This window comes from Haliotis cracherodii, unplaced genomic scaffold (assembly GCF_022045235.1).
Source record: "Haliotis cracherodii isolate W230 unplaced genomic scaffold, xgHalCrac1.p SCAF_3, whole genome shotgun sequence".
In the NCBI taxonomy this organism is placed as follows: Eukaryota; Metazoa; Mollusca; class Gastropoda; order Lepetellida; family Haliotidae; genus Haliotis; species Haliotis cracherodii.
The window spans coordinates 1,880,508-1,905,023 of record NW_027266286.1 but is presented as its reverse complement, the minus strand read 5'-3'; the positions used below and the strand labels follow the sequence as shown (position 1 = coordinate 1,905,023).

General features: G+C 45.4%; 3 protein-coding genes and 1 long non-coding RNA gene across 4 annotated transcripts in view; 3 read left to right on the top strand and 1 right to left on the bottom strand.

Annotated features, from left to right (window-relative positions):
- The window catches only part of LOC139474120 (uncharacterized), a 36,986-nt gene extending 24,611 nt beyond the window's left edge, over positions 1-12,375 (bottom strand). The window contains exon 1 of the mRNA XM_071256994.1: positions 12,331-12,375. The gene's annotated coding sequence lies outside the window, so the exon portion shown is untranslated. The remainder of the gene's footprint in view (positions 1-12,330) is intronic.
- On the top strand, positions 234-2,647 carry LOC139474114 (uncharacterized). Its single transcript, XM_071256986.1, has 4 exons — positions 234-347; positions 432-736; positions 1,308-1,437; positions 2,222-2,647. The coding sequence occupies exons 1-4, from the start codon at positions 234-236 to the stop codon at positions 2,645-2,647; spliced, it is 975 nt and encodes a 324-aa protein (XP_071113087.1).
- On the top strand, positions 3,720-5,930 carry LOC139474110 (uncharacterized). The gene is made up of 4 exons (XM_071256979.1): positions 3,720-3,814; positions 4,109-4,319; positions 5,289-5,637; positions 5,740-5,930. Exons 1-4 carry the CDS (start codon positions 3,720-3,722, stop codon positions 5,928-5,930), a joined length of 846 nt encoding a protein of 281 aa, XP_071113080.1.
- Positions 12,376-22,500: 10,125 nt separating the features above from the next.
- On the top strand, positions 22,501-23,699 carry LOC139474862 (uncharacterized). Its single transcript, XR_011654001.1, has 3 exons — positions 22,501-22,573; positions 22,812-22,872; positions 23,266-23,699. It is a non-coding gene; the product is annotated as an uncharacterized lncRNA (long non-coding RNA).
- Positions 23,700-24,516: the final 817 nt, after the last annotated feature.

Here is a 24,516-nt window from a genome sequence, read left to right as displayed (position 1 = left end):
GAGTACCCCCTTTGTCTCCTCCTAGACATAGAGAGCATCCCCTTCTTCTCCTCCGAGACACAGATAGCACCACCTCCTGCTCCTCCTAGACACAAAGAGTACCCTCCTGCTCCTCCTAGACACAAAGAGCACCCCTCCTGCTCCTCCTAGACACAGATAACACCACCTCCATCTACTCATAGACACAGACAGAACCCCTCCTGCTCCTCCTACACACAGAGAGTCCCCTCCTCATGTTCCCAGACACAGAGAGCACCCCCTCCTGCTCCTCCCAGACACAGGGAGCACACCCTCCTGCTGTTCCTAGACAAAGAGTGTACCCCTTCTGCTCCTCCTACACACAGAGAGCAACCCCTCCTTCTCCTCCCAGAGACAGAGAGACCCCCCTGTTCCTCCTAGACAAAGATAACACCACCTCCTGCACCTCCTAGACACAGAGAGCACCCCCTCCTGCACATCCTAGACACAGAGAGCACCTCCTGCTCCTCCCAGACACAGAGAGCACCCCACCTGCTCCTCAGAGACACAGGGAGAATCCCTCCTGCTCCTCCTTGACAAAGATAACACCACCCCCAGCTCCTTCTAGACACACAGAGCATCCTCTCCAGCCGTTCCTAGACACAGAGAGCACCCCCTCCTGCTCCTCCAAGACACAGGGAGAACCCCTCCTGCTCTTCCCAGACACAGAGAACAAGCCGCCTGCTCCTCCTAGACACAGCGAGCATCCCCTCCTGCTGTTTGTAGACACATAGAGCACCTCCTCCTGCTCCTCTTAGACACAGAGAGCACCCCCTCCTGCTCCTCCTAGATAAAGATAGCAACCCATCCTGCTTATCCTAAACATAGAGCACCCCCTCCTACTCCTCCCAGACACAGAGAGAACCCCCTTCTACTCCTCCTTGACAAAGATAACACCACCCCCAGCTCCTTCTAGACACACAGAGCACCACCTCCTGTTCCTCCCAGACACAGAGAGCATCCTCTCCAGCCATTCCTAGACACAGAGAGCACCCCCTCCTGCTCCTCCAAGACACAGGGAGAAACCCTCCTGCTCCTCCTTGACACAGAGAGCACCACCTACTGTTCCTCCTAGACACAAAGAGCACCCCCTTCTGCTCCTTCTAGACACAGAGAACACCACCCCCTGCTCCTTTTAGACACAGAGAGCACCATCTCCTGCTCCTCCCATACACAGCGAGCGGCCCCTCCTGCTGCTTGTAGACACACAGAGCACCATCTCCTCCTCCCCCTTGACACGGAGAGCACCACTTCCTGCTCCTCCAAGACACAGAAAACACTCCCTCCAGCTCCTCCAAGACAAAAGAGAACCCCTCCAGCTCCTCCCAGACACAGAGAGAACCCCTCCTGCTCTTCCCAGACACAGAGAACAAGCCGCCTCCTCCTCCTAGACACAGCGAGCATCCCCTCCTGCTGTTTGTAGACACATAGAGCACCTCCTCCTGCTCCTCTTAGACACAGAGAGCATCCCCTCCTGCTCCTCCTAGATAAAGATAGCAACCCATCCTGCTTATCCTAAACATAGAGCACCCCCTCCTACTCCTCCCAGACACAGAGAGAACCCCCTTCTACTCCTCCTAGACACAGAGAGAACCCCCTTCTACTCCTCCTAGACACAGAGAGCACCCCCTTCGTCTCCTCCTCGACATAGATAGCATCCCCTTCTTCTCCTCCTAGACACAGAGAGCACCCCCGCCTGCTCCTCCTAGACACAGCGAGCATCCCCTCCTGCTGTTTGTAGACACATAGAGCACCTCCTCCTGCTCCTCTTAGACACAGAGAGCACCCCCTCCTGCTCCTCCTAGATAAAGATAGCAACCCATCCTGCTTATCCTAAACATAGAGCACCCCCTCCTACTCCTCCGAGACACAGAGAGAACCCCCTCCTACTCCTCCCAGACACAAAGAGCACCCCCTTCTACTCCTCCTAGACACAGAGAGCCCCCTTTCGTCCCCTCTAGACAAAGATAGCATCTCCGTCTTCTCCTCCTAGACACAGAGAGCACCACCTCCTGCTCCTCCTAGACACAGAGAGCAACACCTCTTGCTCCTCCTAGACACAGAGAGCTCCAACTTCTGCTCCTCCTAGACACAGAGAGAACCCCTCCTTCTCCTCCCAGAGACAGAGACCCCACTGTTCCTCCTAGACAAAGATAACACCACCTCCTGCTTCTCCTAGACACCCCTCATTCTCCTCCCACAGACAGAGATACCCCCCCCCCCCCCCACCCCCAGCGCTCCTCCTAGACAAAGAAAGCACCACCTCCTGCTCCTCCAAGACAGAGAGAACACTCCCTCCAGCTCCTCCCAGACACAGAGAGAACCCCTCCTGCTCCTTCTAGAAGCAGAGAACACTCCCTCCAGCTCCTCCAAGACACAGAGAGAACCCACTCCTGCTCCTCCTAGAAACAGAGAGCACCCCCTTCGTCTACTCCTAGACATAGAGAGCATCCCTTTCTTCTCCTCCCAGACACAGAGAGAACCCCTCCTGCTCCTTCTAGAAGCAGAGAACACTCCCTCCAGCTCCTCCAAGACACAGAGAGAACCCACTCCTGCTCCTCCTAGAAACAGACAGCACCCCCTTCGTCTACTCCTAGACATAGAGAGCATCCCCTTCTTCTCCTCCTAGACACAGAGAGCACCACCTACTCCTCCTCCCGCACACAGAAAGCACCCGTCCTGTTCCTTCTAGACACAGAGAACACTCCCTCCAGCTTCTCCCAGACACAGAGAGAACCCCCTCCTGCTCCTCCTAGACACAGAGAGCAGTCCCCCCTCCTCCTCCTAGACACAGAGAGCATCCCCTCCTGATGGTCATATACCAGAGAGCACCACCTCCTGATGTTCCTAGACACAGAGAGCACTCCCTCCTGCTCCCCCCAGACAAGGAGCACACCCTCCTGCTGTTCCTAGAAAAAGAGAGCACCCCTTCTGCTCCTCCTAGACACAGACAGCAAACCCTCCTGCACCTCCTAGACACAGAGAGCACCCATCCTACTCCTCCTAGACACAGAGAGCACCCCCTTCGTCTCCTCCTAGACATAGAGAGTATCCCCTACTTCTCCTCCCATACACAGAGAGCATCCCCTCCAGCCGTTCCTAGACACAGAGAGCAGCACCTCCTGCTCTATCTTGACACAGAGAGAACCACCTCCTGCTCCTCCCAGAGACAGAGACCCCACTGTTCCTCCTAGACAAAGATAACACCACCTCCTGCTTCTCCTAGACACAGAGAAACCCCTCATTCTCCTCCCACAGACAGAGATACCCCCCCCCCACCCCCAGGGCTCCTCCTAGACAAAGAAAGCACCACCTCCTGCTCCTCCAAGACAGAGAGAACACTCCCTCCAGCTCCTCCCAGACACAGAGAGAACCCCTCCTGCTCCTTCTAGAAGCAGAGAACACTCCCTCCAGCTCCTCCAAGACACAGAGAGAACCCACTCCTGCTCCTCCTAGAAACAGAGAGCACCCCCTTCGTCTACTCCTAGACATAGAGAGCATGCCCTTCTTCTCCTCCTAGACACAGAGAGCACCACCTACTCCTCCTCCCGCACACAGAAAGCACCCGTCCTGTTCCTTCTAGACACAGAGAACACTCCCTCCAGCTTCTCCCAGACACAGAGAGAACCCCCTCCTGCTCCTCCTAGACACAGAGAGCAGTCCCCCCTCCTCCTCCTAGACACAGAGAGCATCCCCTCCTGATGGTCATATACCAGAGAGCACCACCTCCTGATGTTCCTAGACACAGAGAGCACTCCCTCCTGCTCCCCCCAGACAAGGAGCACACCCTCCTGCTGTTCCTAGAAAAAGAGAGCACCCCTTCTGCTCCTCCTAGACACAGAGAGCACCCATCCTACTCCTCCTAGACACAGAGAGCACCCCCTTCGTCTCCTCCTAGACATAGAGAGTATCCCCTACTTCTCCTCCCATACACAGAGAGCATCCCCTCCAGCCGTTCCTAGACACAGAGAGCAGCACCTCCTGCTCTATCTTGACACAGAGAGAACCACCTCCTGCTCCTCCTAGACACAGAGAGCAGTCCCCCCTGCTCCTCCTAGACACAGAGAGCACGCCCTCATGATGTTCCTAGACAAAGAGAGCACCCCCTTCTGCTCCTCCTAGACACAGAGAACACTCCCTCCACCTCCTTCTACACACAGAGAGCACCGCCTCCTGCTCCTCTCTCAAAAGGAGAGCGCACCCTCCTGCTCCTGCTAGACACAGAGAGCACCCCCTCCTACTCCTCCCAGACACAAAGAGCACCCCCTTCTACTCCTCATACACACAGAGATACCCCTTTCGTCTCCTGCTAGACATAGATAGCACCTCCGTCTTCTCCTCCTAGACACAGAGAGCAGTCCCCCCTGCTCATCCTAGACACAGAGAGCATCCCCTCATGATGTTCCTAGACACAGATCTAGAGAGCACCACCAGCTGCTGTTCCTAGACACGGAGAGCACTCCCTCCTGCTCATCCCAGACACAAGGAGCACACCCTCCTGCTGTTTCTAGACAAACATAGCACCACCTCCTGCTCCTTCTAGACACAGAGAGCACCACCTCCTGCTCCTTTTAGACACAGAGAGCACCACCTCCTGCTCCTGCCGGACACAGAGAGCACCCCCTCCTGCTCTTCCTAGACACACAGAGCACCATTTTGTCTCCTCCTAGACACAGAGAACACCCCCTCCTGCTCGTCCCAGACACAGAGAGCATTACCTTCTACTCCTCCTAGACACAGAGAGCACCCCCTTCGTCTCCTCCTAGACATAGAGAGCATCCCCTTCTTCTCCTCCTAGACACAGATAGCATCACCTCCTTCTCCTCCTAGACACAGAAGTGCACCCACTTCTGGTCCTCCTAGACACAGAGAGACCCCCACCTTATCCTCCCAGAGACAGAGAGACCCCCCTGTTCCTCCTAGACAAAGATAGCACCACCTCCTGCTCATCCTTGACACTGAGAGCAACACCTCCTGCTCCTTCTAGACACAGAGAACACTCCCTACAGCTCCTCCCAGACACAGAGAGAACCCCCTCCTGCTCCTCCTAAACACAGAGAGCATCCCCCCCTGCTCCTCCTACACAGAGAGCACCCCCTCATGATGTTCCTAGACACAAAGAGCACTCCCTCCTGCTTCTCCCAGACAAGGAGCACACCCTCCTGCTGTTCCTAGACAAAGAGAGCACCCCCTTCTGCTCCTCCTAGACACAGACAACACTCCCTCCAGCTCCTCCCAGACACATAGAGAACCCCTCCTGCTCCTTCTAGACACAGAGAACACTCCCTACAGCTCCTCCCAGACACATAGAGAACCCCTCCTACTCCTTCTACACACAGAGAGCACCACCTCCTGCTCCTCACGCAAACAGAGAGCGCACCCTCCTGCTTCTCCTAGACACAGAGAGAACCCCTTCGCCTCCTCCCAGAGACAGAGATACCCTCCTGCTCCCCCTAGACAAACATAGCACCACCTCCTTCTCCTCCAAGACACAGAGAGCACCCCCTCCTGCTCTTCATAGACACAGAGACCAGCCCCCACCCCACCCCCCCGCTCCTCCTAGACACAGAGAGCACCCCCTCATGATGTTCCTAGACACAGACAGCACCACCTCCTGCTGTTACTAGACACAGAGAGCACTCCCTCCTGCTTCTCCCAGACAAGGAGCACACCCTCCTGCTGTTCCTAGACGAGGAAAGCACCCCCTTCTGCTCCTCCTAGACACAGAGAACACTCCCCCAAGCTCCTGCCAGACACACAGAGAACCCCTCCTGCTCCTTCTAGACACAGAGAACACTCCCTACAGCTTCTCCCAGACACAGAGAGAACCACCTCCTGCTCCTTCTAAACACAGAGAACACTCCCTACAGCTCCTCGCAGACACAGAGAGAACCACCTCCTGCTCCTCCTAGACACAGAGAGCAGTCCCCCCGGCTCCTCCTAGACACAGAGAGCACCCCCTCATGATGTTCCTAGACAAAGAGAGCACCCCCTTCTGCTCCTCCTAGACACAGAGAACACTCCCTCCACCTCCTCCCAGACACAGAGAGAACCCCTCCTACTCCTTCTATACACAGAGTGCACCGCCTCCTGCTCTTCACGCAAAAAGAGAGCGCACCCTCCTGCTCCTCCTAGACACAGAGAGAACCCCTCCTTCTCCTCCCAGAGACAGATATACCCTCCTGCTCCCCCTAGACAAAGAAAGCACCACCTCCTGCTCCTCCAAGACACAGAGAGCACCCCACCTGCTCCTCCTAGACAACAAGAGCAGCCCCCCCCCCCCCCCCCCCCCTGCTCCTCCTAGACACAGAGAGCACCCCCTCATGATGTTCCTAGACACAGAGAACACCACCTCCTGCTGTTACTAGACACAGAGAGCACTCCCTCCTGCTTCTCCCAGACAAGGAGCACACCCTCCTGCTGTTCCTAGACAAAGAGAGCACCCCCTTCTGCTCCTCCTAGACACAGACAACACTCCCTCCAGCTCCTCCCAGACACATAGAGAACCCCTCCTGCTCCTTCTAGACACAGATAACACTCCCTACAGCTCCTCTCAGACACAGAGAGAACCACCTCCTGCTCCTCCTAGACACAGAGAGCAGTCCCCCCTGCTCCTCCTAGACACAGAGAGCACCCCCTCATGATGTTCCTAGACAAAGAGAGCACCCCCTTCTGCTCCTCCTAGACACAGAGAACACTCCCTCCACCTCCTCCCAGACACAGAGAGAACCCCTCCTCCTCCTTCTACACACAGAGAGCACCACCTCCTGCTCCTCACGCAAACAGAGAGCACACCCTCCTGCTCCTCCTAGACACAGAGAGAACCCCTCCTTCTCCTCCCAGAGACATAGATACCCTCCTGCTCCCCCTAGACAAAGATAGCACCACCTCCTGCTCCTCCAAGACACAGAGAGCACCCCTTCCTGCTCCTCCTAGACACAGAGAGAACCCCTCCTTCTCCTCCCAGAGACAGAGATACCCTCCTGCTCCCCCTAGACAAAGATAGCACCACCTCCTGCTCCTCCAAGACACAGAGAGCACCCCCTCCTGCTCCTCCTAGACACAGAGAGAACCCCTCCTTCTCCTCCCAGAGACAGAGATACCCTCCTGCTCCCCCTAGACAAAGATAGCACCACCTCCTGCTCCTCCAAGACACAGAGAGCACCCCCTCCTGCTCCTCCTAAACACAGAGAGAACCCCTACTTCTCCTCTTAGAGACAGAGAGACTCCCCTGCTCATCCTACACAAAGATAGTACCACCTTCTGCTCCTCCTTGACACGTAGAGCACCCCCTCCTGCTCCTCCTAGACACAGAGAATACTCACTCCAGCTCCTCCTAGACACAGAGAGAACACCTCCTGCTCCTTCTAGTCACAGAGAACACTCCCTCCAGCTCCTCCGAGATACAGTGAGAACCCCTCCTGCTCCTTCTAGACACAGAGAGCACAACCCCCTGCTCCTCCCGCACACAGAGAGCACCCCTCTTGCTCCTTTTAGACACAGAGAACACTCCCTCCTGCTCCTACAAGACATAGGGAGAACCACTCCTGCTCCTCCTAGACAAAGATAACACCACCTCCAGTTCCTCCTAGACACAGAGAGCACCACCTCCTGTTCCTCCTAGACACAGAGAGCATCCCCTCCAGCTGTTCCTAGACACAGAGAGCACCACCTCCTGCTCCTCCTAGACACAGAGAGCATCCCCTCCAGCCGTTCCTAGACACAGAGAGCAGCACCTACTGCTCCTTCTTGACACAGAGAGCTCCCACTCCTTCTCCTCCCAGAGACAGAGATAACCCCCTGCTCCTCCTAGACAAAGATAGCACCACCTTCTGCTCTTCCTTGACACGTAGAGCACCACCTCCTGCTCCTCCTAGACACAGAGAATACTCCCTCCAGCTCCTCCTAGACAAAGAGAGAACCCCTCCTGCTCCTTCTAGACACAGAGAGCACCACCTCCTGCTCCTCCCGCACACAGAGAGCACCCCTCCTGCTCCTTTTAGACACAGAGAACACTCCCTCCAGCTCCTCCCAGACACAGAGAGAACCCCTCCTGCTCCTCCTAGACAAAGATAACACCACCTCCAGCTACTCCTAGACACAGAGAGCACCCCCTCCTTCTCCTCCTAGACAAAAAGACACCCCTTCCTGCTCCTCTCAGGCACAGACAGAACCCCTCCTGCTCTTCCAAGACACAGAGAGCACCTTCTCCTGCTCCAGCTATATATTCCTGGCCTGGGATTGATAAGCACGTTATATGGCAAATGTGTTTATATTCCTGGCCTGGGATTGATAAGCACGTTATATAGCAACTGTGTATATATACCTGGCCTGTGTTGAGAAATACTTTCTTGCTTGTCATTTTATGTAAGAAGATGTTTAATTTTTTTTTAAAACAGTATGTGAGAGAATAGCTTTATCTTGTACGCTGACAAAATAATTTTTATGATCGTAGATACTATATAAAAAACATATGTTATTATTTTCTTACTTTCAAGTGGTGTAATGATAATTTTAATTTTATATCAAATTAGTTAATGAAGTAGACAACAGTCAAAACGCGACTGAATGGTTAAACAATATAGTGGTATCTGCCTTGACCAAACGAGATTCATCAAATTATTTATATCTGTCTCATTACTTAACAAAGAATTATGAAAAAAAAAGAATTCTACAATGTTACCAACAATACAGATTAAAAACATTTTTTTACCTTTATATGTTAGAATGTTTGCCAAAACGAATCAAACGAAGAGCTATTGAGAGACTTCAATCTCGGTCGTCCACCGTTAAGAAAATGTTATTGTCAAAAGGAAAGTTTCAAACGATTCAAACACATCTTGCAATCATATATAGCCACAGACCCATTTTGTGATTGCAGCTTATGCAAACAAAGGTCTCAGTGGTGAAGCGTAAAGGCTATACACGCATAAATAAAGTCACCAGCCACAAGGCTTTGACAAGGCTGATATAACAGCGAACGCTGGCGAGCTATTTTAAGCGTTGAACCTGAGCACCTGGGTCAGAACGCCCCTTTCCCTATCATCAGTATACGACTAGTTGGTTGTTTGTTGGTTTCACACTAGGTTATTTTACTACAGATTTCGGGGTAGACATTTGGGAATCGACACGTAACACTATGTAGAAAGACAAAACGTGTTGGTTAATTCCTTGTTTTTTTGTCTCCTTTAGGCACGCAAAATCACCGACTCATGCTTTCAAACATACATTTCGGATGTTTCCGATATTACACGATCGATTTATGACTTCCGGCTTCAGTGTGGCAAAACGAAAATAGGAAATCTGCAACACTAGTCAAATGATAAAATTAGTATCATGTCTCAGGATCATGTGTAAAAGGTATATTGTTTTATTTATAAAATGTAATTTATGATTGAAAACATGTCCCCATACGTTCTAAGTTATCGACATTACACAATTTTAATTGCTTTTTCACGACGTCAAATACAAAGTGATCTTGAAGCAAAAGAAATTACGTTAGATATGAGAGACACACTAAGATGGATCCAATGATATGGTTTACACATCTTATACAGGCACATTGTTTTCTCGGAACCTATACGTGAATAACGAGTGCATTAGTCACTTCGTCCATTCCTCTGCATATGTCACAAATCCACATAGTCAAAATAACACAATGATCTTACCTACTGGCGATGATAAACTGTTGTATGCTGAAATATGTTTCACACTGCTGTCATTATTTGCAACTAAATGGCCGCCCTCTCTCTCTTCTCAAAGTTGTATTCACTAAAATAATACTTCCTCTTTGACTGTGATATTTATATATACTCGCAATACATCCGCTGACGTCATTGTGTAATGGCGTGTATGTACCTGTAATTCTTGATGTAATGCTATGCCAGTGGGACAAGGGTAGCAGTGCGGGTATGTGCACACATATATCAAATACAGGTAACAATACCCCTAATTCGCTCCAACACTTGAGTGGACCAATAAAATACAGTATCTGGGAGCAGCAGGGGGTGGTGTGCGTGTGTGCGTGCGTGCGTGCGTGTTGTAGGTGTAAGGATACCATAATTAAAACAAAGTGTACTTGTACTAACGTGATAGAAAATTTAAAAATGAAATGCACTGCCCTGATTTATGAATACTGTAAAAAGAGCCCTTCAGTGTATAATGAACGAATATCTCGCAACCATTATAATATGAATATCATATCTAGGCAGGCTGACATTGATGGGATTGTTTCCCCATTGTTTTAAAAATTGTTTAATTGGCTTGTACATTGAAGCAATAATATCCCAAGGTAGAGAAACGCTCTAGGAAAAGTGTTTGTTTATATACATCACTGCACCTTGTTAAATGTTTCGTCCGTCTTGTTTCACGAAGGTGGTGATCATCAATCTTCCAGCAACCCTCAATGTACGATGACATGGATTCATGCGTCAAACAATTGGATCAATGCGAAGACGCTGCTGATACAGCTTGTTTATCAAAAGCCCTGTAAAAGCGTTATGAGGACAAAGGGTTAAAACCGGTGTGTAAATCTACGTAATATCGCCAATGTAGCGCAAATGACTGTTTGGCGCCTATATAATTTTTCAAGTGAGGTTTTGTCTTACCCCCATGCTAGGTAGGTGGCATAGTTTCAGATCTTGGAGATGTACATGTGTTCTTTGGTTGGGCATCAGCGCAAAGGCATAGGTTTCCAGGAGTAATGTTTTTCACGTTGATGTGGCCAACGCACCCTCCCCGCCGCCCCCCCCCCCCCCCCTCTCCACACACACACACACACCACACCCACCCACCCCACACCCACCCCCCTTCAGTGCATTAACACATGTGAATTATGCACACCAAAGATATTTTTGGTGTTATTTCTTCAGTAAAGAAAACAAAACACAATACACATTAGCCACACATGATGTGTATATGAACTGTAGGCTGTATGAAACTTACTTCGAGTTATCTCCCTTTGACCATGCAACTGAAATATTGTCCAAGTCAACGATAATGAAACTGTCAACACCCTTTCAACAATCATAAAATAATATCAAATGCAAGAATCGAACGAATCGACCACATGAAAACATGCTAACAAACAGTGAGGACACCAGGTGTTCTCTAAAGGTGGGCGTATCCTGCTCCGTCGGTAGCACTCGTAACCTTAGTTTACTCACTCATACACTCATCTCTTGATACAAAATCGGCCACATTTCACATGAAAGGAACATACACATGATGAATGTTTCACAACCTTCATGCTCAGGTGTTTCAGTCTGTCGTCCTCCACTGAACTTTGTGTCAATCGTCATGTTCTGCTCCACCGGCACAATCCGCCATCCACAATAACTAGAATGATCAGCGCGGTGTTAAACAACAAACAGAGATGACTGAATGTCCACCCACTTGTTTTCGGGGTCGTACAGCATACACTTGTAAAGCTGAGAGTCAGCTGTCCTGTAGTGATAGTCCTCTGCTGACATCGGCCACACAGTCGCGGGCGTCAGCTTCAAATATTTTACCTTTCGTTGTGTCTCTCTACCCAGCAACATTAAACGACTCAGTAAATAAATCCTACAAGACGAAGACAACGTTTGATAGTTGATGCCATTGAGTATTGTCTCTACTGTGTGGTCAAGTATTCAGACGTTCAGACACTGTAAACATAATCACCTATGTAACCACGCTGGAAGAACACGATATTACTGTAAAATCAACTTTGGTTGACTGTTGGCAGTTTGGATTTGACACAAAGAAGGTGAGATGTCACTATGGTTTACATTGCTATTGAATTACTTAATTACAAATTACTAACTTTTCCCCACTTTTCTATAGCGATGTTGTCATCATGTCATGGATGCAGATTGAAGGGTGAGTTGTGCTTGAATAATCAGTCTCGAGGATCTGCCGATATAGTGATGAATATTGCATTGATGGGCAACTGAGAACTAGTGACGACAGCGTAAAGAACAACACCCCCACTTAAACTCATGGCATGATACCAAGATCATATCCGGTTGTTTTATTGAGGGTGAAGGTTTCCAGACACACCCCATCGTGTCAGCTTGATGTGAGAAGAAAGCACGAAGTGATGCAGGGCTAATAAGAAATTTACAACTTTGATGAAACCCGTCAGCAGGCTCTGGTGCTGACAAACATAGAAACATAATCGGGGTGAATATGGGAAACAATTTCTCCCCAGCGACCTTGACCACCCTTGTCTCTATCTAATTAATGGAACAAGAAGTCACTTTCTTCATAAGGCATTTGCCCTGCGTCACATGAAACAGTAACACTAAAGTACACAAAAGTACCACATCTCACCTTCTCCTCAACTAGTTGTCCGGCTACCACGTGTGTTTGTTGTCCTAAGTCGATCTGTGACCCATCTGAAATGTTTTAGAAAATGTACGACTTTTGTTGAAGTATATTGGAATATATTGGGAAATATTGGGAATATCTCTGGGAAAATGGCATCACAAGTCAGTATCTCGCGTGTCCGCCACATGATGACTGTCGTGCATATGCTGGTCTGCAGGTGGGGATTCCAGGTTAGAATTGGACCCCCGTAACCTATGCTGGTCTACTGGTGGGTATTCCAGGTTAGAATTGGCCCCCAGTGACCAAGGCTGGTCTGCAGGTTGGGATTCCGGATTAGAATTTATCCCCAGTAGCTTATGCTGGTCTACAGGTTGGGATTCCGGGTTAGAATTGGTCCCCAGTAACCAATACTGGTCCACAGGTGGGGATTCCGGGTTAGAACTTGTCCCCAGTAACATATGCTGGTCTACAGGTGGGGATTATGGGTTAGAACTGGTCCCCAGTAACCTATGCTGGTCTACAGGTGGGGATTCTGGGTTAGAATTGGTCCCCAGTAACCAATGCTTGTCTACAGGTGGGGATTCCGGGTTAGAAGTGGTCCCCATTAACCTATGCTGGTCTGCAGGTTTGGATTCCGGGTTAGAATTGGTCCCCAGTAACCTATGCTGGTCTACAGATGGGGATTCCGGGTTAGAATTGGTCCCTTGTAGCCTATGCTGGTCTACAGGTGGGGATTCCGGGTTAGAATTGGTCCCTAGTAACCTATGCTGGTCTACAGGTTGGGATTCCGTGTTAGGAGTGGCCACCAGTGACATATGCTGGTCTGCAGGTGGGGAGTCTGGGTTAGAATTGATCCCCAGTAACCTATGCTGGTCTGCAGGTGGGGATTCCAGGTTAGAATTTGTCCCAAGAAATTAAAAATTATGCTGGTCTACAGGTTGGGATTTCGTCTTAAAACTGGTCCCCAGTAACTAATACTGGTCTACAGGTGTGGAATCCAGGTTAGAAGTGGTCCCTGGTAACCTATGCTGGTCCACAGGTGGGGATTCCGGGTTAGAACTGATCCCCTGTAACCTATGGTGGTCTGCAAGTGGGGAGTCTGGTTAAGAGTTGGTCCCCAGTAGCCTATGCTGGTCTACAGGTGGGGATTCCGGGTTAGAATTGGTCCCCAGTAACCTATGCTGGTCTACAGGTGGGGATTCCTGGTTAGAATTGTGGGGATTCCGGCTGAAAATTGGCCCCCAGTGACCAAGCCTGGTCTGCAGGTGGAGATTCTGGGTTAGAATTGTGGGGATTCCGGCTTAGAACTGGTCCCCAGTAACCTATGCTGGTCTACAGATAGGGATTCCAGGTTAGAAGTGGTCCCTGGTAGCCTCTGCCGGTCTACATGTGGGGATTCCAGGTTCGAATTGGTTCCCTGTAACCTATGCATGTCCACAGGTGGGGATTCCAGGTTGGAAGTGGTCCCTAGTAACCTATGCTGGTCTACAGGTGGGGATTCCGGGTAAGAATTGGCCCCCAGTGACCAAGGCTGGTCTGCAGGTGGGGATTCTGGGTTAGGATTTGTCCCCAGTAACCTATGCTGGTCTACAGGTGGGGATTCCAGGCTGGAAGTGGTCCCTAGTAACCTATGCTGGTCTACAGGTGGGGATTCCGGGTAAGAATTGGCCCCCAGTGACCAAGGCTGGTCTGCAGGTGGGGATTCTGGGTTAGAATTTGTCCCCAGTAACCTATGCTGGTCTACAGGTGGGGATTCCGGGTTATAAGTGGTCCCTAGTAACCTATGCTGGTCTACAGGTGGGGATTCCGGGTAAGAATTGGCCCCGAGTGACCAAGCCTGGTCTGCAGGTGGAGATTCCGGGTTAGAATTGTGGGGATTCCGGCTTAGAACTGGTCCCAAGTAACCTATGCTGGTCTACAGATAGGGATTCCGGGTTAGAAGTGGTCCCTGGTAGCCTCTACTGGTCTACAGGTGGGGATTCCGGGTTAGAATTGGCCCCCAGTAACATATGCTAAGCTGATCTACAGATGGGGATTCCAGGTTAGAACTTGTCCTCAGTAACCTATGCTGGGCTACAGGTGGGGATTCAGGGAAGGAATTGGTCCCCAGTAATCTAAGCTGGTCTCCAGGTGGGGATTCCAGGTTGGAACTTGTCACCAGTAACCTATATGCTAGTCCACAGGTGGGGATTCCGGGTTAGAATTGGCCCCCAGTAACCTATGCTGGTCTGCAGGTGGGGATTTCAGGTTAGAATTGGTCCCCAGTAACCTATGCTGGTCTCCAGGTGGGGACTCCAGGTTAGAATTGGTCCCCAGTAACCTATGCTGGTCTACAGGTAGGAATTCCAGGTTAGAATTGGTCCCCAGTAGCCTATGCTGGTCTACAGGTGGGGATTCTGGGTTAGAACTGTTCCCCAGTAGCCTATGCTGGTCTACAAGTGGGGAGTCCGGGTTATAACTGGTCCCCAATAGCCTATGCTGGTTTACAGGTGGGGTTTCTGGGTTAGAATTAGTCCCCAATAACCAATGCTTGTCTACAGGTTAGGATTCCGGGTTAGAAGTGGTCCCCATTAACCTATGCTGGTCTACAGGAGGGGTTTCCGGGTTAGAATTGAGCTCCATTAACCTATGCTGGTCTACAGGTGGGATTCCGGGTTAGAATATTAATTGACCGCTGGCAATTCCTCCCTGACAAAGAAAGCACAGAGAGCACACCCCCTCCTGCTCCCCGTGCTATTCCTGGTCTGGGATAGATAAGCACTCTATATAGCAACTGTGTATATGCTAGTAATCATTGCCTGGGATTGATAAGCACGTTACCTAGTAAATGTGTTTTTATTCCTGGCCTGGGATTGATAAGCACGTTATTAAAAAACTGTGTTTTTATTCCTGGCCTGGGATTGATAAGCACGTTACATAGCAACTGTGTATATATACTTGGCCTGTGTTGAGAAATACTTTCTTGCTTGTCATTCTATGCAATAAGAAAGATTTTTTTTTTAAAAACTGTATGTGAGAGAATAACTTTATCTTGTACGCCTACAAAATAATTTGTATGATCGTAGATACTATTTAAAAAACATACCTTATTATTATCTTACTTTCAAGTAGTTAATGTAGTACACAACAGTCAAAAAGCGACTGAATGGTTAAACAATATAGTGTTCTCTGCCTTGACCCAACGAGATTCATCAAGTTATTTATAACTGCCTTATGACTTAACATAAAATTATGAAAAAAGAAGAATTCTACAATGTTACTAACAATACTTATAAAAAAATAATTTTACCTTGATATGTTAGAACGTTGTGTTTTCCAAAATGATTCAAACGAAGTGCTATTGAGAGACTTCAATCTCGGTCTTCAATCGCTAAGAAATGTCAAAAGGAAATGACACAGACTCAAGATCTGGATCTTTATATAGCCTGTAGTAGGGTCAGTTCAAACCGGTTACAAAACGCAGTGATTCAAATATAACCCATGCACTCTTCTGCAGTTTCAAACGATTCAAACACATCTTGCAATCATATATGGCCATTTTGTGACAGCAGCTTATGCAAACAAGGGTCTCAGTGGTGATGCTTTCCCCGCATACCATACTGATAAAGTCATCAGCCACAAGGCTTTGACAAGTTTAGATTTAAGTTCATACAAAACATCTTGCCACCGAAGTGATTATTTGTAATGTTTGTTTGTTTTTTATATAGTAAGGTCGTATATAACTTTTTTGTGTCTGACGAGAGTACACCGACACATGATATAGTGGTTAAATCATTCAGAGTCATGTGTTGACACAGCCGATAGACGAGTGGGTCGATCGCGACCGCTGGTGAGCTATTTTTATTGTGGAACCTGGGCATCCCTATCATCAGTATACGACTTGTTGGTTGTTTGTTGGTTTCACACAACGTTATTTTAAGTACAGACGTCGGGGTTGACATTTGGGAATCGACACGTAACACTATGCAGAAACATAAAACGTGTTGGTTAATTCCATATTTGTTGTCTCCTTTAGGCACACAAAATCGCCGACTAATGCTCTCAAACATACATTTCGGCTGTTTCCGATATTACACGATCGATTTATGACTTCCGGCTTGAGCGTGGCCCATGGGAGAGAATATGTTCCTTTACTCAAAACTCATGGTTATTTTTCGCAAATACATAAATGTATTTCTTTCAAGTATCATGACACAAAACTTAACTCATTTTAACTTAATTCAACGATTTTATAGCGTTATTGAAATATTTCGCCCTGGACGAGAAAGTTTGGCCCATGGGCGAGAACATCTACAAGCATGACAAATGATTCAACTCATTTTAACTTAATTTAACTTATTTGTGGCGTTATCAAAATATTTCGCCCATGTTTTCGTCAGTCCCAATAAAGCATTAACTAATTGTGTGCAAAGTATATTGTATCATGTGAAATATACTTTATATTATATTACATTACTATTTAAAAAGGTCCTTTGGTTGGATGTTTCCTTTATAGAAGTTTTGCAAATTTCACCTTGTTTACATATTGTAACGATCTTTAATGAATCCGGCCTTACCTCTCAAAATGTTTTGATAGTTTATCATACGAATTCGTGCGCGTGTACTCCAATTCTTTGGCGTTATTTTCCACAACATTAAAGTTCAGTTAGTTTCTTTTTCATTTCCCACTTACATGTATGTCTCGTTGTTACATCACACTGGGCAATTGAGTAACACTAGGTATGCAATATACAGGTAGCGTGCGCGTATTTTAATGAAAAAAAGCCGATTCGTCTTTCATAGCATAACGTCTGGCTGAATAGCACATTCTAACGAAATCTCGAAATAATTATTTAATTATATGCGGTGTCGCACTGACCAGTGGGAATTATGTTTGAAGGCGATGGAGGAAAACTTGAGTGAATATTGTAACACGAAAGCAACTTTTAAATGCATTGCCACTTTTGGTATGGAAAATGGTAACAGTTCAGAAAAACACCAGCCTTCTTATGATAATTCGCATATTCTCATTAGTATGTTGTATCTAATTACAGTGTCGGCCTTATTTACAGGTGATTCTACAATACCTGCTCTCGGGCAATTACCATCTGCCACACCACGCGTGAATAAACAGTTATGCAGGTGTCGCTGTGGGGGAATACCTAGCCTGTATGTATACTTATTTTTTGTGGATGCATGTATTACATATTTTCGTTGATATGTGAATATATTAAGAACAAAGACACAAAACGTTTATGAGGGATGAATTGGTGGCTTGATTTATATTCAACGAGAACGAATCTTGTATTTTCTCCGCGATCCTGATGTGTATCATCGTATAATGGGTCATTCATTAAAAGTCTGTTGTGATGCGATATCAAAGGAGCCGCCCAATTCACACAGTGAACTACCACCCCACCCTGTCCGTAAGAGTAATGTAATCGGTACACAAATATATTTGATGCGGTGTCAGTGTGGAAGGAGTTTGAATTACGTCCGCCACTGGCCACAGAAATCCTCAAAGTATAGTTACAATCAACAAGGGCAATGCCGTACTAATAACCTAGTGACGCACGTAACAACGACTGTAAATCTGTCTGCTACAGCTACCATGCCATCAACCCTGTCACAACTGGCGTATTAACGGCTTATTCAAAATATTAATTGTAAAACGTTCGTTAACAGATTAACGTATGTCGTATACAGTCCTCCTATTTGATAAAAAGGATAAGTACGTCAGCTGGGAATTAAACTGGATGTAACATTCCTTATATCAGATAACGGCCCTGTTTGTGAAAATATGTACTAGACATATGATTTAAAGACAAATAAAATCAATTTTAAGACAGCATAGACCATAAAACCGAATAAAATATGTCTTGGTATCATCTCTTGTGTATTAGATGATTGTAATGACCTGAAATGTTTTAACGTTAGATTAGGAAGGAGAGACATTAAAGTGTTTTATAATACTTGGGAACATGAGCAATAAGATGTAGCAACATAAACATGCATGAAATGGAATAGGGAAAATGGTGAAAACAAATTGAAAAGGATTTTAATACAAAATTATTGAACTAAATAACTTGCCTGAACAAAAGCTGTACCCAAACTTGTTTGACAGTTTTTAGTGTGTTGTAAATGTCGAATGGGACTCATGTGTGTGCGTAGGGTACACATATCTATTGCAAGTTTTAGTACTCATACACTTTCTCTTTTTGTGTTGATATGATTTCTGTTTTCGTACATGATGTGATTTCATTTTTATCTTTGGCTGCTCTGTTATGTATGTTCGAGTAGCTGTCTGTCCCTCATAAATTGATATAGTTCTGCCTCGCTATTGCATCTCTTGACTATAGGAGATCTACATCATATAGCGGATCTAACTGCAATTCTTGTTTTAACCAAGCCCGGGTTTGACATTCCAGTAACTGGATTCAGGTTGATTGCAAGATAGGCATACCTCGTTATAGTGATTGTTGTGAATTCCTCAAATTTCTCTTTGTTTGTAAGTTGTTTAACGCTGCACTCAGCAATATTCCAGCTATATGACGGCGGTCTGTAAATAATCGAGTCTTGACCAGACAATCCAGATTGACATCATGCGCATCGATCCACGCAATTGGTATACGATGACATGCATCAACCAAGTCAGAGAGCTTGACCACCCGATCCCGGTAGTCGCCTCTTACGACAAGCGCAGTCGCCCATTTACGCACAGAATGGGTTGCTGAAGATCTGTTCTACCCCAGATTTCCGAGGGTCCATTGACGCAGCGATTTGTGTAAAGTCATTCCAACAGCATAAAATGCCAACTCAAAAATGATACTCAATGATACATACATGTCTGAAATGTCTTCTACATCAGCATGAAACAAACACGAATGCTATAAGTAGTGGTAGAAGTATTAGTAGTAGTATTAGTAGTAGTATACGTGGTAGTAATAGTAGTTGTAAAACTAATAGTAGTAGCAATTGTAGAGTGTTAGTGGTAGTAGTAGTAGCAGTAGCAGTAGTAGTAGCAGTAGCAATTGTGGAGAGTTAGTGGTAGTAGTAGTAGCAGTAGCTGTAGTAGTAAAAGTGGAAGTAGCAGTAGTTGTAGAACTAATAGTAGTAGTAGTAGTAGTATTAGTAGTAGTAGTAGTAGCAGCAATAATATTGTAGTGTTTATATGTGAAAACTAACAGTAGTAATGTCTCGTGAACACAAATTCAAGACAGTTTCACTCCTCGGGAAGATTAACCACCTGAATCTAAAATCGTTTGTGTTTGGAGTAGCTACTCCAGTTTGCAGTTGTAACTTCTATACGTGTGTATTTCAAAACGGCCCCCGACCCTGAACTGTGTGTTTTAATGATATTTTTTCTTCTCATGAGCCATTTGTGAAATAAACATTTACAGTTTCTCACCCACTCCGCCCTGGACTCCAGCGTTGTCTGAAGGTCACTGCGTCAAAGTAACTCAAAGCCTCTGTACATAATTTGAAAGAGTTTGCACTGACTATTTCAGAGGCGAAGATATCATAAAGACATCCAAACGCACTGGTGGTTGTGGTCGCCGGGATGTTGGGGCTACGTGTGTAAGAATGTATGTGTTTACTTGAAGCGGCTTTATATTTAGCCATTTGCATGTAGTAGAGAGCACGTCATATGACAGGACAAATAATGTCGCATATTGTATGTATTTAGACGAATATATAGAAAGTATATAATATAGAGCTTGTGTCATTCTGATTTCATTACAACACTAGCTGACTGTATTCTCGAGCGACATGATTTTTTAAACTAGGAATTTAGATAATGTGCAAAGTTTATGTAACTTAAAAAACAAATTACTAAATTGTGTTTTTTTAGATTTGTATACACATGTATTGCGTTTCGTTTGAAACACACAATAATAAACACAGGATCTACAGAAAAAGAGTGTAATAATTTATGTATTACCCTCTTACAAATTGACCATTATCTCGGCTTCAAACGCTATTTACCGGTATCGAAACCTTGTAACTGAAAACGCAGCAGGTTTATCTCATATGTCTATCTATGCAATATTTAGCCTATGGTATTCAAATCGTGTTATGAACCGCCTCCGTGGTCTAGTGGAAGAGCGTCCGGCCGGAGAGCGGAAGGTCCGGGATTCGAATCCCGGCCGCGTCATACCAAAAGACGTTAAAAGATGGTACTTGTTGCAACCCCGTCTGGCGCTCGGCATAAAGGGGCTAAAACAAGGACTGGTCGGCTCGGAGTCAGTATACTGTGTCTGAATGGGGTATTCATGTTAAACTGCGGCATGGTATCTCAGTGTGCTAGCACTATAACCCGGCATCAGTCCGGACCAGTACAAGCGCACGCACGCACGCATGCACACACACACACACACACATACACACACACACACACACAAACACACACACACACACAACACACACACACACACACACACACACACACACACACACACACACACACACACACACACACACACACGCGTACATGCACGTCGCTATATAAGTGCAATAATCTTGGAAGCGACGTTAAACCCCATTTCACCTCACCTCACGAAAGCGTGTTATGATGTTGTACAGGCTAACAATGTATATTGTATGGCGATATGTTCAATAGTGTCTCTCTACACCAATATATGTAACAATTTGTAACATCCAGCATTGTGTTTTATGCTGTCAACCGTACCTATTCCCTCTCCCTGCAATAAAAGAAGCACGGTGCGGAGGACCTGTTATAGCACAGTACGTGTATATGTTGTAGGTCAAATTCAATATACAACCAATATGTGAACTAAATGAATTAGTCTGAACATTTCTTCAGACGGAACAAAATCAATATGTATGATCAAGTTTTTACAGTCAGTAGGTCAGCAGATAAACAGATAAACATACTCTGTGTTCAGTGTAGAGCTATGCTGCTAGCGGATTGGACAGCGCTAAGTTGAGAACTGCTCCTGGCGTGATGTTCACATTTATATTCTGGGTATAACAGTCCGTAGTCACACTTACGTCATTGGTGCACGGAAATAGAACCTGAGGCATTAAATTCCTATCACCGAGTTTTCAATGGCACAGCCAAGTGTTGTCTGTGGTTGCCCGGATGTTTGAGCTACGAGTGTAGGAATGTATGCGTTAACTTGACGCGGCTTTATTTTCAGTCACTTGCCTGCAGTAGAGAGCGTGTGTTCAGCTGTGTGAACAAAACGTGCATCTCACAGCATGTCAAATGTCAGAACAAGCATCGAAACACCTTTAGTCTCATATACATATTTAGACGTACATATAGAAAGTATGTAAGATCGGCAGATGGCTACACAAAATTCAACCCAAGGTCCAAGAAAAGCCAAACTCATACTCAAATGAAAGGAAAATTGAAATTGCTATCTCACGCCTCAGACTCGGTCACAAAAAGCACTATGACAAGGTTTGCAAAAAAAAAAGGAAAAAAAAAAGGTTTGTTCATCTTGCAATCAGGCTGAAACCATTGCTCACGTGTTACTAGAATGTCAAGACCACGCCCCAGCCCGGGCTAGGTGTAAACATTAATTGCAGTTAGATCCACTATCCGTCATAGATCTCCTAAAGCCAAGAGATGCAAAAGCGAAGGCCAAACTAACTATATTTCTGAGAGATGGACAGCTACTCGAACGTATATAAACAGAACAGCCAAGGATAAAAATGAAATCATATCAATATAGGAAAATAGAAATCATATCAATACAAAAACAGAAATTATGTGAATACCAAACTCACAATAGATACATGTATGTGTACCCTACTCACACACAGGAGTCCCAAAGAGGAACAGGTCAGCCGAAATTGCTTAGGCAGAAGGCGACCTCTTAAACACATAATGCAACAACAACAACAATAGAAAGTATAACATAGTGCTTGCGTCATACTGAAGGGAGTGTTCACACAATTTCACAGTGTGTGTATTGTATTCCATGTCTATGTGTCCACACAACACATGTAACCATGTGTGGCCGATGTAGTTTTTGTATATATTTGTTTTAATTTCATTTTAGGTTTTTACGTATATTTATCATATATAACTAGTTGTCCGTTTCAGTCAGCTATAACAAAGTGTATCTGACCTGTCTTACCTACTAACTGCCCCATGGACAGAAGCTTCTTTTGCTGATTGGCCAAGCTAACACCTATTGTTAAACTGCATGCTTTGATTAAACTGCATACTCTCTCAGCACATAAACTGACAGAACTGCTCAGACCAGCAAAGTGTAAAGAGACAATATTAAATCAGGTGAGTTAAATGGTTATAATCTCTATCCTATGTTGTATTTAAATAATACAGTATGTTTAAAGTGTTATATGAAGTCAACTAAATGTTTGTAATCTAACATAAATGTTGATTATGTCTAAATATTTAAATCTGCATAAGATAAGCTAAACACCCATACTTTATCAATGAAACGTGTGTATTACTTTGTTCAATATATTTAATGTTAAATAGTGTTTTAGTCTATGTATTGTTTATTCAGATAATCTATGGTGTTGCCATACGTGTGGCAGTTGGATCCACACCCTTGTATCACTCACAGGGTATGCATTGTGTTATTTATATTTGTCTAAGACTTACAATGTAATCTAATTGTGATGACCACATTTAATGTAAGCTCATATCATTAATTTCTGTCTTAAAGTATTGTATATGTTATGCAGAATGTGTAAGCGTTATGCATTTATATTATGTATATATATTGTGTATATATTATAGTCAAATGAAAGTCAAGGAGTTATCTCCCTTGAATGTCAGTATTGTGGATCATGTATATTACTGTATATGTTCTAGTATAATCGTTTAAGGTTCAGTCTATCTTGTGTTTAATGGATGACTAATATATGTAAATACTTACTTGTAATAAGCCTATGCTATGTATCTGCCATTAATGATAATGTTTTACTTAGTATTTATTGTGTAATTATGTGTTTCAGGGTGTATGGTATATAGATCCTTGATCACACTCAACGCATCGCAATAAAGACCTCAACCCCGTAGTATGTGTTTGTTCGCTCTAAAAAGACATTCACTAAACTGCTACAAAATGGAGCCCCCAGTGAGGATCTTGCAGAAGGATGCTTATGTGAGCCACTACGTGGGTTGTGCACCTATTCATTCTTGGAGGGTCCGGGTCTGTCAGTTCGTCCAGTCATCATGTGCTCTACGGTATTTGGGAGTTACTTGTGTAATGGCTTGATGTTCAGTCAAGACCATGTGTCGTATGCTGTATCGCATACTGTGACAGTTTGTCTACATAAACTGAATTCTAGAGACATTTGAAGTTTGATAAATTCTGATTAATTATATATTACTCATATCTATATGATGTAATTTTTCATCTTTGACTTGTTTGATATTTGTCATAGATAGTTTGCTGTATTAACACAGCATTGAAAGCTAATGATAAGCTGTGTTAATGATTTGATATCAGTCATGTAGGACATGTACATTGTTCTCTCTGCTATACTTTCAATATATTAGGCCTTGAGTGTAAATATTTTCTTACTTGCGTCATACATGTAGTTGTAATATATTTTGCTCCAGCCACGTTGGTACCCACTTCTTTAACTCTTGTGTAATTTAGCTTTAGTAGTTGTGTATTGTTATTGCATATTTTTATATTTTCTGGCCAGATATATTCGCTATCAAGTAGTCTTTGACAATTATTTATTTTATCTTATTCCTTGGTGATCACCATTAGTTATCCTTAGCGTTTCGAATCCGGATTACCCCTTTTATGTTTCTAGGTTTGTCAGCACCATGTCCCTGTGTCAATGCTTCACCAAAGTGGTAACTGTCTGAGACCTGCATCACTTGTGGTTATTCCCCCACATTAAGCTGATACGCTGTGATATAACTTGAATACTGTTAATAACGGCGTTGAACCCAAGTCAGTTACTCTTAGCTACTCTTTAGCTATTCTTAATTACTTAGTTACTCTTAGTTATTTTAGTTTTCTTAGTTCATGTGTAACACGGTCGAAGGAGTACAAGCTGTAGGTATAAAGCAACGTTGAGAATATGTTACAGCACAGGGGAGACAACCCTTGCATGTCTGTTTATGTGCATCTTCCACCATAGTTGTTTCATTACATAACATTTACACTACTTTATATGAAGCACAGTTACCGTTTTTTCCGAAAAAAAACAGTAATTGTGCTTCATATAAAGTTGTGTAAATGTTAT